General features: G+C 37.8%; 1 protein-coding gene across 1 annotated transcript; it reads right to left on the minus strand.

Moving 5' to 3' along the window:
• Positions 1 to 894: 894 nt before the first annotated feature.
• Positions 895 to 20,563, minus strand: LOC130461441 (uncharacterized). The gene is made up of 4 exons (XM_056829548.1): positions 20,380 to 20,563; positions 20,152 to 20,263; positions 13,190 to 13,345; positions 895 to 1,054 (listed from the first exon to the last, which is right to left on the minus strand). Exons 1-4 carry the CDS (start codon positions 20,561 to 20,563, stop codon positions 895 to 897), a joined length of 612 nt encoding a protein of 203 aa, XP_056685526.1.
• Between the last annotated feature and the right edge of the window lie 255 nt (positions 20,564 to 20,818).

Raw genomic sequence — 20,818 nt, forward strand, 5'->3', positions numbered from 1 at the left:
TCTACTGAGCTCCAGTTTCGAGGACAAAACTTTTTCTAGGGGGTAAGGATGTAATACCCCGAAAATTTTAAATTCGATTAATTAAAATTAAAAATATTTATTAACTTGATTTCGTTTTAATTAAATTATGAATAATCGAATTTCGTTATTTTAATCGTTTTTACGATTTATTTTAAACGATAAATTTATAAACGAAAATTATTTATTTTTCGTTAACGATAATTTTTTTTATAAGAACTATTTTTACTTAAACATTTCTATTTTTAGCAATTTCTGAATTTTTGCCAAAATTGTGCATTTATTAAATAAAAAAAATATATTAAAAAAAAAAGAAGATAAATTTCTGCTTTATTTCCTTGCTCCCCACGCACAAACCAGGAAGTTTTGACTTCCTCTCCTTCCCTCAAATCAGTCCCCATACATTTGCTTGAGCCCCAAGGCCTTCCCCTTCTAGAATCCTTCCAGAATTTACAAATTCCTTGAATTTCTGATACATTTCAATACCAAAATCAAATCACAAAACTGAGAAAATCATCCCCCTTATTCCTCCAATTGCTCGAACCACCACCACCAACAACAACCACCTCAACCACCGTACACCACCATTATCACCACCAATCGCAACACCCCCAGCCACCCAGACCACCGTCGCCCCCACAACACCACCGCTCGCACCACCTCCTTCCCTCTCCTTCCCCTCGTCACACTCCCCTGCTCTCCCCTGTCTCCTCCTCTTTCGCCCCACCGCACCAACACCACGCCGCACACCACCACCTCCAGTCACCATCACCACCTTGCTAATCAACCACCGCCCCCAAAAGCCACCCTGCCGCCGCCCAGAACGCCCAGAAACACCCCCCCCATCTCCCCTGTTTCTCCTCTCCTTCGCGCCACTCACCACCCTTTCTCTTGCTGCTCTGTCGCCGAGAACCAACCACCACCACCGCCGTACTCACCAGCGTATCTGGCGCCACGGAACCCAGCCCCCAAACGCCTCCCTCCCTTTTCTCTTTCCTCCTCCTCTCCTCCCTTTCTCCTCTGTTTTGCTCGTGCCCTTCCCAGAAAACCAAAAACCAAAAATCAGATTTCTAAACTTTGGGTTTTTATTTTCTTTAAAACCCAATTTAAGAATTTGGGCCATTTCAATTGGGCCTTGGTAAGTTGAAAACTGAATTGTTACTTTCAGATTTCCTAATTACTAATTTTCATGTTTCAACAAAGTTTTATCATATAATTATTTACTAATGAATTGTTTATTATTTTCAGGTTTAATTATCTTTTTTACTAAAATAAATTACTAGCCCGAATTAGCACAAAAAGGATTTTTTAATATTATTTACATGAAAATCGATTAATAAAATATATATGTATTTCGATTGAAAATTCGATTAATAATAACATTTTCGTTAAATTTCGAAATTATAATTTTATTAAAATTCTTTATTTATAAATTTATTACTTATAAAATTCATGATTTATAAAATATTGATTTTAAATTATTTATCAATCTAGTACTAATTCAATTATTTAATATTTTGAAAGAAATTGGACTCGGAGCTCAGGACGAACGAACCAACGAAAATCCTTAAGCAAAATCGTGGAAGTGAGGTAACGGCTATTGCTAGTACCCGCAATTCCCTTATAAATGCGATTATGAAATTATCACGTTATGATTGATTTATAAACTGAATGTTCTGACATGTTTTATGAATTGCGGGAAATGAAATGTGATTTGATTGAATTATTTATTATAATATGATTTGATTGAAATTCTTATAAAATGATGTTTATAAGAAACCAAGAAAGAAATGATGTTTATATGATGGCAGGAAAGAAATGATATTTATTGATCTCAAGATCTAAATGATGTTTTATTTCGATCACATGATCCAAAGGAATTATGTTACTTCAACTGAAGTAAAAAGGCTAAAATGTAAAATTAAACGAAACATGATAAAGGAAAGTGAAAGACCTAGTCTGTTTGGCAGTATATGTTCACAGGTTACGATTCTCGGTCATGCATGTACCCATGGGGCATCTGCCCATTGAGCCAAGGCTCTCATGTTTCGGGCCAAGGCCCCATGTTTTATGGACAGCGGTCCATCGTTGAAGACGTTCCACCATGTCATACTTGCCACGGCTAGCATGTGCACCCTAAAGTTTGAATAGCTTAATTAAAGACTTTTAGTAAGTTATGTACTTTTACTTTGGGTATTATAAAGGATTACTATATTTTTGGAGTAATTAACAGCTTATGATTGATGTTTGCCTTGTAATTTCCAAAAGGAAGTTACGGCAGGTAATGTCCCGACCAAATTAGGTTAATTCCGCTGCTAATTATGCTTTAATAATTGAATTAGTGGTCGGGGCGTTACACGTACAATAGCATACAAATAAATAATCCATCCCTTGCATGTGAAATAAACCATACATGCATAAATATTGAACAACATGATTGACAATGAAATCCATACTCATAATAATTCCAACATGCTTGTTCAACAATTAATCCAATAAATCCAACATCACAAATCACATGCTCGTTCACCAAAATAAACATGATTCCACATAATGTAATTCACATCATCAACAATCATGTAATGTCATTTGCAAAAGGTGTGGTCGCCCTAGACTTGTACGTACCTTGAATACCTAAGCGTAGGGGCCACTTTGCAATAACGAGCACTCAACTAGAAATCACCTCCTATCATCAAAATAATGAAACTTAAATTATTTCCATGTTCATTAATTTCCAGCAACTTTATAAAATTTAAAACCTCCTTTAGACTTTAGAATTCAATCGTTTTTCAATAATAAAAACGTCTCAATTTGCAAAATCAATCCCTAGTACGAAAACATACTTTTTCCGCCTTTAAAATCAATAAAAATCGACACTTTAAACCTTTATTCAAATCTGAAAATAAAATTGATTATCATAATTAAAATCATCACCTAATTATGCTAATCAATTGACACATTAGGTCTAGGTTAAAACCCTAACTTGAAAATCCCAATAACACTAGTTTATCATCATAAAAATCAATACTTTATTCAATAAACAAATCTGAAAATTTATCCTTTAATAATTAAAACAGGCCTAATGAATCACAACACGCAAATCCTCAAACCACGGTATTCATAACCGGTTCCTAGCATTTTAATTACTCAAAACAATATTAATATAATAATTTAAAATACGGAATTTAAATAGAATAGGTAAGGAAGAAGAGAATTATACCAATCCGGCCTATAGCACGGAACAACCACGAATTAATGTGATTGGGCGAAAAGAGATTGGAAAACGAACACGAACAACACACGAACAACACCGCACACACACACGCACGACTTGTGTGCGGGTGCGCGCAGCGTCGAAGGGGCGAGGCAGCAGCAACAAGCGCGAGCAAGAGGTGGGCGCGCGCGCTGGGCGCGAAGGAGAGAGCGAGAGTGTGGGTGCAGCGCTGTGCGCGAGGGCACGAGCGAGAGAGAGCAAGGGTGTGGGTGTGCGATGCACACGAAGCAACAACACAGCAGCACAGCACCAGCAGCTATGCGTGCTGGCTGGGCGGGCTGCGAGAGAAAAAGGGAGGGCGAGAGTGTGTGTGGGCGAGAGGCGGGCGAGCACGAGGGCTCGAGGGCACGAGGCCATGCGGGTGCCGAGCAAAGAGAGGGGAGAGGAGTTGGAGTGAGGAGCAAGAAAAACAAAATCGGGTTTATGAATTTTAGGGGCTCATTTAATGATGGGGGAGTCCTATTTATAGGCTCCCTAATCCCTTGATGGGCTAGGCTTAGGAGATTTGAGTCGGGCTTAGGAAATAAATGATTTGGGCTAGCTTAGGATTTAAATTAAACTCTTTTGATTGGGCTCCTTTAGTAAAATGAATTGGACTTTTTATTTAAAACCCGAAGCTTTAAAAATCATTTGCAACTCATTTAATTTCCCGACTCAAGAATTAAATTCGTTTCGTAATTAATTAAAATAATAAATATTCTAATTAATTAAAATGCATTAAATAAAATGCATTTAAATATTATTTAAATGTTAGTAAATCATAAAATGCTTTATAAATATAATAAAATATACTTATAAATATTATAAAAATACGAGGTATTACAGTCTACCCTCCTTAAAAGAAGTTTCGTCCCGAAACTTGGGTTCGGAAATCAAAATTCAACTCAAAACTTGAGACTTTCTGAGACTTTCAATACGTTCATTTACAAAAAATTTAAGTTGCTGTACTCTTTACATGATTAAACAGGACAATAATAAGTGCAAATTCAATAGAAAGCACTAAATTGAGCATAAAATAGGGGAAAACAAGGTAAAAAGCGCGAAATTCTACCGCAATCTACCCCCCTTAAAAGACACGAGTTACGACCCCGTAACTCAACTAACCTCGGGAAAAAGCTCGGGATATTTCTTTCTCATTTCGTCCTACGCTTCCCAAGTGGCTTCCTCAGATTCTTGATTAGACCACAACACTTTGACAATTTTCACATCTTTAGTACGCGTACTACGCACTTTGCTATCAAGGATTTTGACAGGTATTTCCTCAAAGGTTAGACTTTGGTCTAATTCTATGGTCTCCGGTTGCAACACATGCGATTTATCCGGGATATATTTCCTTAACTGAGATATGTGGAACACATTATGCACTCTATGCAAGTCCATAGGCAAGGCTAGTCTATAGGCTACCTTTCCGATTCTTTCTAAGATCTCATATGGGCCTATGTACTTAGGGCTTAACTTCCCTTTCTTTCCAAATCTCATGACACCTTTCATTGGTGACACTTTGAGCAACACTTTATCACCTATGTTGAACTCTTCATCCCTAGGTTTCAACTCTGCATAACTCTTTTGGCGATCCTGCGTCGCTTGAATCTTTGATTGGATGGTTCGGATTTGGTTCATGGTGTTCTCTATCATTTGAGGTCCCAACACTACGGTTTCACTAATATCGTTCCAGCAAAGTGGACTTCTACACTTTCGTCCATACAAAGCCTCAAATGGTGCCTTTCCAATGCTAGCATGATAGTTATTGTTATATGAAAACTCAATCAAATCTAGGCTATCTTCCCAACTTCCTTGGAAATCAATAACGCATGCCCGAAGCATCTCCTCCAGGGTTTGGATAGTCCTTTTAGTTTGTCCATCCGTGGCTGGGTGGAAGGCTGTACTCATTTTCAATGTCGTACCAAAGCTCTTCTACACACTTTTCTAGAAATTCGAAAGAAACCTTGAATCCCTATCTGATACGATATCCTTAGGAACTCCATGTAACCTCACAACATTCTTAATGTAGGCTTTAGCAAGTTGTTCCATTTTCCAGGTTTCCTTCATTGGTATAAACACTGCTGACTTAGTCAACCTATCTACCACAACCCAAATTGTATCATTCCCAGTCTTTGACTTAGGTAAACAAGTGACGAAGTCCATAGAAATACAGTCCCATTTCCAGCTTGGAATCTCTAAAGGTTAGACCTTCCCTTGAGGTCTCCTATGCTCAATCTTAACTTTCTGACAAGTCAGACATCTAGCCACAAATTCAGCCACTTCGTTCTTCATCCTTGGCCACCAATAGACTTTCTTCAAGTCCTTATACAACTTGTCACCACCTGGGTGCACAAAATATGGCGTATTATGCCCTTCTTTCATCAATTTCTCCTTCAATTCTCCACACTTTTGAGGCACGCACCACCTGCCTTTGTACCTCAAACTTCCATCATCATGGATTCGGAAATCTAACTCCTTACCCTGCGAAATCTTTTCCTTGATTCGCTCCAACTTTACATCACCTGCCTGATTCTCCCTAATCTCATCAAATATCGACGGCTGGATGGTTAAGGCATTCATTACTCCCACAAGGATTTCACCACTTACTATTTCAAGGTTCAAACGCTACATGTCCTTACACAGCTCGTTAGCAACGACTAAAGCATTAACACTATGACTTGATTTCCTACTCAAGGCATCCGCAACTACATTGGCTTTTCCCTCATGGTACTGGATATCCAAATCATAGTCCTTAATTAACTCCAACCATCTTCGTTGGCGCATATTCAGGTCCTTCCGTGTGAAGATGTACTTTAAACTTTTGTAGTCCGTAAATATCCTACACTTCACACCATACAGATAGTGTCTCCATATCTTCAATGCAAACACTATAGCAGCCATCTCTAAATCATGGGTAGGGTGATTGGATTCATATGGCTTCAATTGTCTTGATGCATACGCAATAACCTTCCCGTTCTGCATCAATACACACCCTAAACCATTCTTAGAGGCATCACTATACACATCGTATGCACCACTCTCATCTGGTAAGGTTAATACTGGCGCGGTTGTCAATCGCGTCTTTAAGGCTTGGAATGCTTCCTCACACTGGTCACTCCATTCAAACTTGGTTTCCTTCTTCATCAAGGTAGTCATAGGCTTGGCTATCCTAGAGAAGTCTTGCACAAAGCGTCTATAGTAGCCAGCTAATCCCAGAAAACTACGAATGTCAGTCACACTCTTGGGTGTAGGCCACTCACTAACAGCTTTGATCTTAGCAGGGTCAACTGCCACTCCTTCTTTTGACACAAAATGTCCGAAAAATGCAACTCTTTCCAACCAAAACTCACACTTTGAGAACTTGGCATACAACTGGTTATCTCTCAAGGTACTCAACACCGATCTCAAGTGTTCCGCGTGATCCTCTTCACTCTTCGAATACACTAGGATGTCATCTATGAAAACCACTACAAACTTGTCCAAATAGGCATGGAATACACGGTTCATTAAGTCCATAAATATTGCAGGGGCATTGGTTAACCCAAAAGGCATAACAGTGAACTCATAATGTCCGTATCTAGTCCTGAATGCGGTCTTTGGTATGTCATGGTCAGCGATTCTCAATTGATGATAACCCGAACGCAAATCGATCTTTGAAGAGATTCCTGCTCCTTTTAGTTGGTCAAATAAGTCTTCTATCCTAGGTAATGGATACTTGTTCTTGATTGTGACCTTATTGAGCTCCCTGTAGTCTATACAGAGCCTCATACTTCCATCCTTTTTCTTCACAAACAACACTGGTGCTCCCCAAGGAGATGCACTTGGCCTAATATAACCTTTCTCCAATAGATCCTCTAGTTGGCCTTTAAACTCATTCATTTCTGCTGGAGCCATTCGATAAGGTGCTTTTGAAATAGGGGCGGTTCCAGGCACTAAATCTATGGTAAATTCAATAGGTCGATTGGGAGGCATCCCCGGGATCTCTTCTGGAAATACATCAAGGAATTCATTGACTACTGCAATATCCTCAGGCTGATCCCTGATCACATGCTCTAGGTTTCTCACATTACATAAGAAGGCTGGGTTCCCTTTACTGACTAGCTTCACGAGTTCCATTGCCGTGATGATTCCTATGTTCTTAGGCTTACTAAAACGACGATATGACACTACCTTGCCTAGGCTAGACCTCAAGTGAACCTTCTGCTTCTCACAATCTATTTTGGCTTTGAACTTGGCCAACCAATCCATCCCTAGAATTACATCTAGCTCTCCTAACTCAAATTCAATTAGGTTAGATAAGAACACGGTCTTGGCTATGGTCAAAGGCACATCTCTATGAATTTTGGTACACTTCACTATACTACCAGTAGGTATGACTATAGGTACCTCAATTGTTTCAGGTTCTTTGAACCCTAGTTTCCCCAAAGCATCTACTGATATAAAAGAATAAGTCGCACCAGAATCAAATAGAACTTTAACTAAGACAAAATTAATAGAAAAAGTACCCGCTATGACGTCAGAGGAAGTCTCCGCTTCTTGCCTAGATATCACATTCAACTTTCCTTGGGCAACTCCCTTGTTATAGCCACCTCCATTGTTGTTCCCATTGTTGTTTCGGTTTCCATTCTGCTGTTGGTTTCCTCCAGGTTTTCCATGGTTCTGGTGGTTGCCATTGCTGTTGCTATTGTTATCGCCATTGTTACCACCTTGGTAGTTCCTTTGGTTTCCACCTCCATTTCCCCCATTTCGGTTCTGATTGTTCCGATTATTGCCTTGGTGGTTACCTTGGTTAGGCTTTCCATTCTTAGAATAGCATTCATACTCCCTATGGCCTAACTTTTGACAGAATCTACAAGTCACTAAGTTTCCATCACAATCCTTTCCAGGGTGATTCATGTTACAGCGCCTACATTCGTAGGTCCGTACTCCATTCCTTCCAGACTGATTTCCACCACCTTGGTTGTTGCGATTACCACCATTGTTAGCCCTAAACTGGAAATTCCCATTTCCTTTGTGCTTTTTAAAATTCCCCTGATTCTGATGGTTATTCCCTTGATTCGAGCTTCCACCATCCTTTCTCTTTTCAGCACTACCATTCTTCCTTTGCTGTAACCCATACAGGTGAGCAGATTTTCCGTACAGGGTGTCTAACGAGGTAAAGGTCTCTCCAGACAACAACAGCTGTAAGTCCATGGTCAAACCATTCTCGAATATTTGAGCCCTGAGCTCTTCCGTTGCCACCACTTCAGGTGCAAACCTAGACAGCTCTATAAACTTAGAATAGTATTCCGTCACAGACAGACCTCCCATTTTGAGTTCAATGAACTCTTGCGCCTTTTGCTTTTTCAGATAAGGTGGGTAAAACTTGTTCCTTAGTGCAGTTTTGAATGCTTCCCATCCAAAGTTAGGTGTGGCTCTAAGGGTATTTTCACATCGTTGCCACCATAAATCAGCTTCACCTTTTAGGTAGTACACAACACTATTCACCCTAAGGTTTTCGGGGCAATTCACAGCTACAATGAGTTTATCAAACTCTCTCAACCAGTTCTCAAGCACACTGGGTTCAATCTCTCCGCTATAGAGTGGAGGCTTGCTTTGAGATATTTTCTTAAACATTTCCCCAGCCGGATCATGCATTGGGTTGGCTCTGGTTTGAGCTAGGTCTCGAACTACCTCAGCTAGTTGTCTAACCACTTCAGATATCTCTTGGTTAGCCATATCCCTTCTCCTGAATAAATAAAAAGGCTAACTTTAATATTGGTTGGACATGACATTACTAAGGCACTAGTTCAACAACGAACCTACTCACAACAAGAACACATTTAGGCGCAACCTAGGGGAAGAGTTGGCGCCATTCTTGGGCCTTCTCACCCCACTATTCGATGCAAGTAAATTTAGATGGTTGCTACTAAACCACCTTGCACATAAAATTTCATTGAAGAAATAACAAGTAATCCCTTTGTGATACCCACAAGACTTAGAATTGAGAATTGAACTTAAAGGATAACGAAAAAGGAAATTCTATTATTTTATTAAAACTCCAATGAATAAGTCTTACATCCACTAATGCCATAGCATTTATTCTCCAACTATGATAAAACTAAAACCATATATAGTAGCTTTGCCACTTTATTAATCAACAAAAAATAAAACTAAGGATTACATTTCTCTAGAGACTAACGTCATCACGACGATCATTTCTTTCCTTGTATTGCTCTGGAGTAAAGTCTTGATCATTAGGATCATCCAAGTCTTCTTCCGGATCCGAGTCTTCATCCATAGCCTCATCATTTTGCTGTGGCTCACTATCAACCACATTATTCTCTTCAAACTCATCTTCAGATCCACTGGATATCTCAATGGTGGGTTCAGGAACTATAGGGTTAGGATTTTCAATCTCTACCACATCATCATCACTATCCTCCTCAACCTCACTAGCTTGCTCATCATGGATCATGCCATCCTCACCATCACTTTCTATTCCTCCATAGCCCATACCTAGACCCGCAGAGTACTTCCCATCCTCATAGCTATTTTCCGCAACCTCTAAGATAGTAGCAAGAACCTCAGAGTCATACTTCCACCTACCATCACTAGTCCCTTATTTGTACCAATTAGGGGTACCATCACCAAAATGCATGTCACTGAACTTGTTCTTGAGGTCTATGTAAGGGTTCTTATGGGGTAAGCAATGTATAACCATACTAGCCATCATATCTTTGTGCCTAAGGTGGGGCATATTCTTGGTCGAAGCCAAATAGTCACAAGCAAACACGATCTTCTGAACATACGTGCGAGGAGTCTCATTATCCATCTTCTCTAAGTATCCTAGACTGGTGAACTTAGAAGGTAGCATCCTTAATTCCTGAAAATTCACAACTCAAAAGTCTTACTAACGCGTTTCCATAGAAATTCCAACCCCAAAAGGATACAATAAATAGTTCGTGGAGCCATACAATTTCAATGCATAAATATATGCTCAACATGAAATATGATGCAATTAATCACATAAAGCAAGATAAAACATGGTTAGAACATATACATGGCAATTAATAATCCACATAATCACATAAAATGCATACTTAAACTAATATGTCCTTCTTAGTCTACCCATTTCTCTCTTGAAAATAATATTAATTTTCGAAATTAATTAAGAAATAACTCCTAACTTAGTTGAAATTATTAAAATTAAAATCGAAAATTAATAAGAATTAATGGTTAATTAAATAAATAATTAAATAAATTTCGGATAATTAAAAAAAATTATCCGAAAAATTTAAAACATAAATTCGAAAGAAAAAAAATATTCGAATAATAATAAATAAATAAATAAATAATTAAAATAATTCGGATAATTACATAAAAGAATATCCGAAAATAATAAAATAAATTCGAATTTTAATTCGAAATTTTCGAATAAATATAAAAAAATCGGAAATTATTAATTAAATTAAATAATAATCCAAACTTTTCAACTTATTTCAAACGACCCAAAATAATTGATATTTAACCTTTAAAATATTGAGTACTCAAAATAATACATTTTGACTTTAGGAAAATAATTTTCGAAAATCCTAAAGTTCCGCAATCGTAGTTTAAGGATTTACCACTTTGCACTATTAGTTAATGCAAAGCAGCTCTCAAACTAGAGCTCTGCAAATACCACTTTGTAACACCCTAATAATTCCTTGCTTTTATAAAACCATTTTCCAACTTAAAATAAAGGATTTTTTGGTATTTACTACCTTAAAAATACACCACTTTTGTATTTACTACCTTATGCAATTTTTATAATAAGTTACTACCTTAAAGTATGATTTTTTTTGCAATCACTACCACTCTACGGTTTTCTCATTTTAAAATTGAGATATCTCATTCGTTTCTTAATCATTTTAAGTGATTCAAAGCCAATTCTTCTCGTTTATGTGTAACGATTCCATAGGGATCTTGCTTTTAACATTTTGTAAAAGGTTAAACATATTAAATATTATCTTTAAAACTTTAAAATATTTATGAATCACCAAACGAATTATTTTGAAATGTCGTTCTCAATTAAATCCTTATAGAAAAAGGAAAATAATGAACTTTGAATCACTTTAAACGGTTAAGAAACGAAAGAAATATCCCAGTTTTAAAATGAGAAAACTGTAAAGTGGTAGTAAATGAAAAAAAATTGGAACTTTAAGGTAGTAATTTAAAATAAAAATTTCATAAGGTAGTAAATACAAAAGTGGTGTATTTTTAAGGTAGTAAATACCAAAATTTCCTAAAATAAAGGAATTACTAAAGTATTACCACCACCGTGATAACGGTTAAGGCTATTACCAGAATTACGCAGCGGAATTAAATGTTAACTAACTTTTAAAAACATAATTAATGAAATATTGAGGCCTCCTACAATTTGGAACCATAATGGCTCAAAACCCAAAACATAAATAGTTTCAAACATTTCAAACATAATTAAAGTATTATTAAATAGTTCAAAATACGAAAACATGCAACTCTCTCAATCATCCCAAGCCACATGTTTCCGATCTACCAACCTGCTATTTTATTCTACTCCCCATCAATGCAAGTGCAAATGATAGATCATCATAGGGTCATTAAGGCAAAGGCCATGACCAGAAACACACAAAGCAGGTAGTCGGCAAAAGCTGAGTACTTACAAGCATAGAGTGAATGAAACTAAAACATGCATCACTCACTAAGTACTAATCAACATGCAAAAGCCATATAATAATAAACAACCAATCATGAATACAAGACTCGACTCTTGACTCACAATTTAATTAGAATAAGCTTCGAACGGGCCAAAAGAATAATCCACAAAGGGAAAAGGTGATGGGAGCCAACCATACACCAAATATATAGTAATAAAATCGGGCCATACCGACAGAATTCCTGCGCATAATATAAATGAAACAACGTCTTGTATCATTAGTAGGAGTACGAGTTTTCCGGCAAGACTCCCCCCATTGTTCATACTCAAGGTATATACGTTCCAAGAGTTTTGAAGCTTGTTCTGGTTGCACTTTACGTTTATTAATATATTATTAAAGGCGAACTCAAGACTCACCAACATGCACACATACAATTAATAAACAACAACCAAAACAATCTTATTTTAAATGCTTTAGGACTTGTGATCAACAAGGCAAGACTCTTATGAAATTACTACCATGTTCCTCCTCACAAAAGTGAGACTCCACATCATGCACATTAATATGAGGGTTGTGCCCTTGCACGACAAATCCTAATTCATTTCATACATAATATTCCCAACTGAACCCTACATTTGCGGTGGCTTACGTGAGCTAACCCTTCACATGTGGTAAAATAAATAGTACAACGAAGTACGAATAATTGGCTCAAAGTATGCTAGACATCCCGTACTGTAATACCCCGAAAATTTTAAATTCGATTTATTAAAATTAAAAATATTTATTAACTTGATTTCGTTTTAATTAAATTATGAATAATCGAATTTCGTTATTTTAATCGTTTTTACGATTTAATTTAAACGATAAATTTATAAACGAAAATTATTTATTTTTCATTAACGATAATTTTTTTTATAAGAATTATTTTTACTTAAACATTTCTATTTTTAGCAATTTCTGAATTTTTGCCAAAATTGTGAATTTATTTTTACTTAAACAGACCACCGTCGCCCCACAACACCACCGCACGCACCACCTCCTTCCCTCTCCTTCCCCTCGTCACACTCCCCTGCTCTCCCCTGTCTCCTCCTCTTTCGCCCCACCGCACCAACACCACGCCGCACACCACCACCTCCAGTCACCATAACCACCATGCTAATCAACCACCGCCCCCAAAAGCCACCTTGTTGCCGCCCAGAACGCCCAGAAACACCCCCCCATCTCCCCTGTTTCTCCTCTCCTTCGCGCCACTCACCACCCTTTCTCTTGCTGCTCTGTCGCCGAGAACCAACCACCACCACCGCCGTACTCACCGGCGTATCTGGCGCCACGGAACCCAGCCCCCAAATGCCTCCCTCCCTTTTCTCTTTCCTCCTCCTCTCCTCCCTTTCTCCTCTGTTTTTCTCGTGGCCTTCCCAGAAAACCAAAAACCAAAAATCAGATTTGTAAACTTTGGGTTTTTATTTTCTTTAAAACCCAATTTAAGGATTTGGGCCATTTCAATTGGGCCTTGGTAAGTTGAAAACTGAATTGTTACTTTCAGATTTCCTAATTACTAATTTTCATGTTTCAACAAAGTTTTATCATATAATTATTTACTAATGAATTGTTTATTATTTTCAGGTTTAATTATCGTTTTTACTAAAATAAATTACTAGCCCGAATTAGCACAAAAATGAATTTTTAATATTATTTACATGAAAATCGATTAATAAAATATATATGTATTTCGATTGAAAATTCGATTAATAATAACATTTTCGTTAAATTTCGAAATTATAATTTTATTAAAATTCTTTATTTATAAATTTATTACTTATAAAATTCATGATTTATAAAATATTGATTTTAAATTATTTATCGATCTAGTACTAATTCAATTATTTAATATTTTGAAAGAAATTAGACTCGGAGCTCAGGACGAACGAACCAACGAAAATCCTTAAGAAAAATCGTGGAAGTGAGGTAACGGCTATTGCTAGTACCCGCAATTCCCTTATAAATGCGATTATAAAATTATCACTTTATGATTGATTTATAAACTGAATGTTCTGACATGTTTTATGAATTACGGGAAATGAAATGTGATTTGATTAAATTATTTATTATAATATGATTTGATTGAAATTCTTATAAAATGATGTTTATAAGAAACCAAGAAAGAAATGATGTTTATATGATGGCAGGAAAGAAATGATATTTATTGATCTCAAGATCTAAATGATGTTTTATTTCGATCACATGATCCAAAGGAATTATGTTACTTCAACTGAAGTAAAAGGCTAAAATGTAAAATTAAACGAAACATGATAAAGGAAAGTGAAAGACCTAGTCTGTTTGGCAGTATATGTTCACAGGTTACGATTCTCGGTCATGCATGTACCCATGGGGCATCCGCCCATTGAGCCAAGGCTCTCATGTTTTCGGGCCAAGGCCCCATGTTTTATGGACAGCGGTCCATCGTGGAAGACGTTCCACCATGTCATACTTGCCACGGCTAGCATGTGCACCCTAAAGTTATGAATGAATTAAATAAAGGACTTTATAAAATGTTTTACTATATTCTTTTCTCCCTGTGTTATTAAATAAAATGAATTGAAATGAATTTACGTTGCTAGAATAGTTCGTTACTGAGTCTTCAGCTCACCGTTTTTGTTTTCTGTTTTAGGTACTGATGGGGACGATGGACACGAGTAGTGGCGAGGAATTTCACTTTAATATATTCACCTAGTTTATGTTTAAAGTTTTAATAGCTTAATTAAAGACTTTTAGTAAGTTATGTACTTTTACTTTGGGTATTATAAAGGATTACTATATTTTTGGAGTAATTAACAGCTTATGATTGATGTTTGCCTTGTAATTTCCAAAAGGAAGTTACGGCAGGTAATGTCCCGACCAAATTAGGTTAATTCCGCTGCTATTTATGCTTTAATAATTGAATTAGAGGTCGGGGCGTTACAGTTTGGTATCAAGAGCAAAGGTTCTGTACCATAAGTGCTAAACCTTACGGGTTTTCGCACGAATAGAATTCATTAGGCTTTAAGTAAAGAATTTTAAGGAATGAGTTAAAAAGAATGTTCTAAAATCTTGCTAAGTTAAAATGAATATGAGTGTGAGTGTAGGAACGGGATCAAAGGGTTTATTTTATATTATTATTTCGCTTCAACCTGATAAGATATGTTATGCAGAATGTCGACCATCGATGCTATCAACGATGTTACCAACGGAGCTCGCAACGAGCATCATGTTCACGATGATAACGACATCACTCATGAAGAGTATGTCCATGTTAATGGCCACGAGGAAAGGATGGAACGATTGGAAAATGTGAGTGCAATGTTGGCCGAATTAGTCCATGATTCTCGGAAAAAGAAAGATGTTAGTGGGAACGAGAGCGCAACGATGTTCAAGAAATTTTCGTCACTCAACCCACCATCCTATGATGGCAAGCCCGATCCAGTTGAGTTCGAGGATTGGATAAGTCGCATTGATCAGTTGTTTGAAACCCTGCAATGCCCTGAGAGATGGAGAGTTGATTTCGCAGTGTTTTACTTGTCGGGTCAAGCAGGATTATGGTGGAAAGTTAACAAGGAACGAAAGAATGGGCCTGGATTTGGTTGAAACGAACTACAGAAGTTAATGAGAGACAAGTTTTATTCACCATCCTTGAGGAAACAAAAAGAAGATGAATTTCTACACTTGCAACAAGGAACAATGAGCGTGTTGGAATACGCAAATAAGTTTATAGAGTTTTCAAGGTTTGCGCCAGACTTGGTGTCGACAGAGCAGTCCAGGATGAGCCGTTTCGAACGAGGTCTGCACCTTAAGTACCAGGATAGGTTGTCCACTCAGAGTTTTACTTCATACCAGGATATGGTTGATATTGCACCTAATGTGGAGCGAGTGGTACTACTTCGAGAAGCGAAGAATGTTGGGTATAAAAGGAGAAATGATAACCAAAGCCAAGGAGGAGCAAAGAAGCCTAACCAAAGTTACCAGGGAAATCAAAGGAGGAATGATGGTAATCAAGGAAATAACATGGGACAAGGATTTCAAGGAAGGAACAATCGGTCGCAAGGATGTGCCAAATGTGGGAAAAGGAGTCATGTTGAGAGTGAATGTCGTGTTGGCACAAATGCTTGCTATCGATGTGGAAGCCATGATCATTACGTTAGAGATTTCCCAAATCAAGTGACGTCAACCATACGAGGAACAATTCCAACTAACAAGGATCGTGGTCGGAACAACAACGCAGGAGGTTCAAGCCGCAACCCACCCCGAGCACCGCCAGCTGGACGAGTTTTTGTGATGAGACAGGATGAGGCAGATGAGAATGATAATGTTATCACCGGTACCTTCTCTATCCATTCTTTAGCAGCCCATGTTCTTTTTGATTCTGGAGCTTCACATTCCTTTATTTCTCCATTGTTTGCAAAATGTTTAAATTTAAAACCATGTTGTGACTTTCATGCTATGAGTGTTTCCCTTCCTAGTGGAGAAATTGTGAAATGTAGAACCATGTATAAGGATTGCCCTATCATAATAGAGAAAGTGGAGTTCCTAGCAGATTTAATAGCTTTTAACCTATCTGAGTTTGATGTAATCTTAGGAATGAATTGGTTGACTAAGTATGGAGCTAACCTTAATTGTTCGAGGCAAAGTGTGACACTTAAAACGCCAGATGGAGATAGAGTTTCATTCCATAAGTTAGTAAGAAAACCAACGATTCAAATTGTCCATGCTTTGAGAGCACGTAAAATGATTGAGAATGGTTTATCTGGTTATCTGTGTAGTGTTATTGACCTAAATACCTCTGGACCTTCCATTACCGACATACCTGTTGTTTGTGAGTACCCACATGTTTTTCCAGAAGAAATACCTAGTATGCCCCCACCAAGAGAATTAGATTTCAGCATTGAATTAATTCCGGGATCCACCCCTATTTCTAAGGAACCATATAGAATGGCACCAGATGAGTTGCAAGAATTAAAGAAACAATTAGATGAGTTACTTGAAAAAGGATATATTCGACCTAGTGTTTCACCTTGGGGAGCTCCTGTCTTGTTTGTGAAGAAAAAGGACGGAACTATGAGGTTATGCATAGACTATCGAGAGTTAAACAAGATTACTATTAAGAATAAGTATCCTTTACCCCGTATTGATGATTTGTTTGACCAACTTCGAGGTGCAAAAGTATTTTCTAAGATTGATTTGAGGTCAGGTTACCATCAACTTCGAATTAAACCTGAGGATATTCCAAAGACAGCCTTTAGGACTAGATATGGTCACTATGAGTTTGTTGTGATGCCTTTTGGGTTAACCAATGCGCCAGCTATATTTATGGATTTGATGAACCATATTTTTAAACCATACCTTAATAAGTTTGTAGTTGTTTTCATTGATGATATTTTGGTATATTCTAAGAGTAATGAGGAACACGAGGAGCATCTGAGAAAAGTGTTAGATATGTTGATCGAAAACCAGTTATATGCTAAGTTGTCGAAATGTGAATTCTGGCTTTAGGAAATATCATTTTTAGGTCATATTATCTCTGAGAAAGGTGTATCTGTTGATCCTGAGAAAATAAAAGCAATTGTGGAATGGTCTAGACCAACTAATGTACCAGAAGTACGGAGTTTTATGGGTTTAGCTGGATACTATCGAAGATTCGTTCAAGATTTTTCTAAGGTTGCCTTACCCATAACCCGATTAGTTAGAAAGAATACCAAATTTGTGTGGAATGATGATTGTGAATGTCCATTTCAAGAACTTAAGAAACGTCTCACCACTGCCCCTATTCTTACCCTGCCATCTGGAACTGACGGATTTGTGATTTATAGTGATGCTTCTAAGAATGGGTTAGGATGTGTCTTAATTCAAAACGGAAAAGTTATAGCTTATGCTTCACGCCAACTCAAAATTCATGAACAAAACTACCATACCCATGACTTCGAACTTGCAGCTGTTATTTTCGCCCTCAAAATTTGGAGACATTATTTGTATGGAGTTTCGTGTCAAATTTTCACCGACCATAAGAGTCTTAAATATATTTTCACCCAAAAAGAACTCAACATGAGACAACGTAGGTGGTTAGAACTTCTTAAAGATTATGACCTTGATATTCAATACCATCCCGGCAAGGCTAACATTGTTGCAGATGCATTAAGTCGGAAGTCTCACCTAAATTCTACCCTAACTTTCTCCCGAGTCAACCAAGATGATCTACAAAAGATGGAAATTGAGTTTATCAAAGGAGATGCTTGTTTGAATGTGTTGGTAATGAAGCTAACTTTGATTGATGAGATTTAGGAAGCGCAATGTAAGGACTCACAATTAGAAAGAATAAGGAGTGAAGTGGAAAATGGTAAGTCACCTGGTTTTGTCATTCAAGAAGATGGCACGTTAAGGTTTCAGGGAAGATTATGTGTGCCTAATGATGAGAAGTTGAAAAAGAGAATCTTAGAAGAAGCCCATAGTTCACCATACTCGATTCACCCTGGAGGAAATAAGATGTATAAGGATTTGAGGCAAGTGTATTGGTGGAGCAACATGAAGCAAGAAGTGGCAGAATATGTGGCTAAATGTTTGACGTGTCAAAGAATCAAGATCGAGCATCAAAGACCAGCAGGTTTGTTGCAACCTCTGGATGTGCCAGAGTGGAAATTGGATTCAGTTTCAATGAATTTTATCATAGGTTTACCAAGATCAACCAAGGGAATGAATGCTATTTGGGTCATTGTTGATCGATTAACAAAGTCAGCGCATTTCTTAGCAATGAAGAGCAATTCGAGTTTAGATCAACTTGCTGAACTATATGTGAACACTATTGTGCGATTGCATGGAGTGCCTAGTTCGATTGTTTCTGATCGTGATACAAGGTACCAATCAACCTATTGGAAAGAATTACAGAAAGCTCTTGGGACGAAACTTAACTTCAGTATTGCATTTCATCCAACGACTGATGGACAAACGGAACACACTAACCAAATTGTTGAGGATATGTTGAGAGCTTGTGTTTTGGATTTTCAAGGAACGTGGGAAAATTTTCTGCCTATGGTTGAATTTTCGTACAACAACAGTTATCAGGCCACCATTGGTATGGCACCGTACGAAGCACTTTATGGAAGGAAATGTCGAACACCATTATGTTGGAGTGATATCGATGAAGCACGTGTTTTAGGACCAGAATTGATTCAAGAAACTACTGACAAGATTCGTTTAATCCCATCAAGAATGATGGCAGCGCAAAGTAGGCAAAAGAGTTATGCAGACCAACGAAGAAGACCACTAGAGTTTGAGGTCGGAGATCACGTGTTCTTGAAAATTTCGCCAACGAAAGGAATAATGAGATTTGGTCAAACGGGAAAGTTGAGCCCAAGATACATCGGGCCATATGAGATACTAGAAAGAGTAGGTGCAGTAGCATGTCGACTAGCTTTACCAACCGACTTGGAAAAGGTGCATAATGTGTTCCACGTGTCGATGTTAAGAAAATATGTTCCTGATCCTAGCCATGTGATTACGCACGAACCCTTGTTATTGCGAAACGATTTGACTTACGAGGAGAAACCAATTGAAATTCTAGAACGAAGAGAGAAACGACTTAGAAGCAAAGTAATTCCAATGGTTAAAGTCTTGTGGGATAACCACTTGACATCTGAAGCTACATGGGAAGTCGAAGCGCAAATGATAGCGAAATATCCCCAGTTATTCGTTTAGAAACAATAAGATGTATGAATTTTAATATGTTATTTGAATGATTATGTTATAATGTTATTCCGCCATGTTTGTATAGCGAATAGAACGAATAAGTATGAATTGTATGATTTCTATGAATGGCTAGTTCTACTGAGCTCCAGTTTCGAGGACGAAACTTTTTCTAGGGGGTAAGGATGTAATACCCCGAAAATTTTAAATTCGATTTATTAAAATTAAAAATATTTATTAACTTGATTTCGTTTTAATTAAATTATGAATAATCGAATTTCGTTATTTTAATCGTTTTTACGATTTATTTTAAACGATAAATTTATAAACGAAAATTATTTATTTTTCGTTAACGATAATTTTTTTATAAGAATTATTTTTACTTAAACATTTCTATTTTTAGCAATTTCTGAATTTTCGCCAAAAAGTGCATTTATTAAATAAAAAAAAATATATTAAAAAAAAATGGGAAATTTTTTTGCTTTATTTCCTTGCTCCCCACGCACAAACCAGGAAGTTTTGACTTCCTCTCCTTCCCTCAAATCAGTCCCCATACATTTGCTTGAGCCCCAAGGCCTTCCCCTTCTAGAATCCTTCCAGAATTTACAAATTCCTTGAATTTCTGATACATTTCAATACCAAACTCAAATCACAAAACTGAGAAAATCATCCCCCTTATTCCTCCAATTGCTCGAACCACCACCACCAACAACAACCACCTCAACCACCGTACACCACCATTATCACCACCAATCGCAACACCCCCAGCCACCCAGACCACCGTCGCCCCCACAACACCACCGCTCGCACCACCTCCTTCCCTCTCCTTCCCCTCGTCACACTCCCCTGCTCTCCCCTGTCTCCTCCTCTTTCGCCCCACCGCACCAACACCACGCCGCACACCACCACCTCCAGTCACCATCACCACCTTGCTAATCAACCAACGCCCCCAAAAGCCACCCTGCCGCCGCCCAGAAACACCCCCATCTCCCCTGTTTCTCCTCTCCTTCGCACCACTCACCACCCTTTCTCTTGCTGCTCTGTCGCCGAGAACCAACCACCACCACCGCCGTACTCAACGGCGTATCTGGCGCCACGAAACCCAGCCCCCAAACGCCTCCCTCCCTTTTCTCTTTCCTCCTCCTCTCCTCCCTTTTTCCTCTGTTTTGCTCGTGCC

This window comes from Spinacia oleracea, chromosome 5, assembly GCF_020520425.1.
Source record: "Spinacia oleracea cultivar Varoflay chromosome 5, BTI_SOV_V1, whole genome shotgun sequence".
NCBI classification, from domain to species: domain Eukaryota; kingdom Viridiplantae; phylum Streptophyta; class Magnoliopsida; order Caryophyllales; family Amaranthaceae; genus Spinacia; species Spinacia oleracea.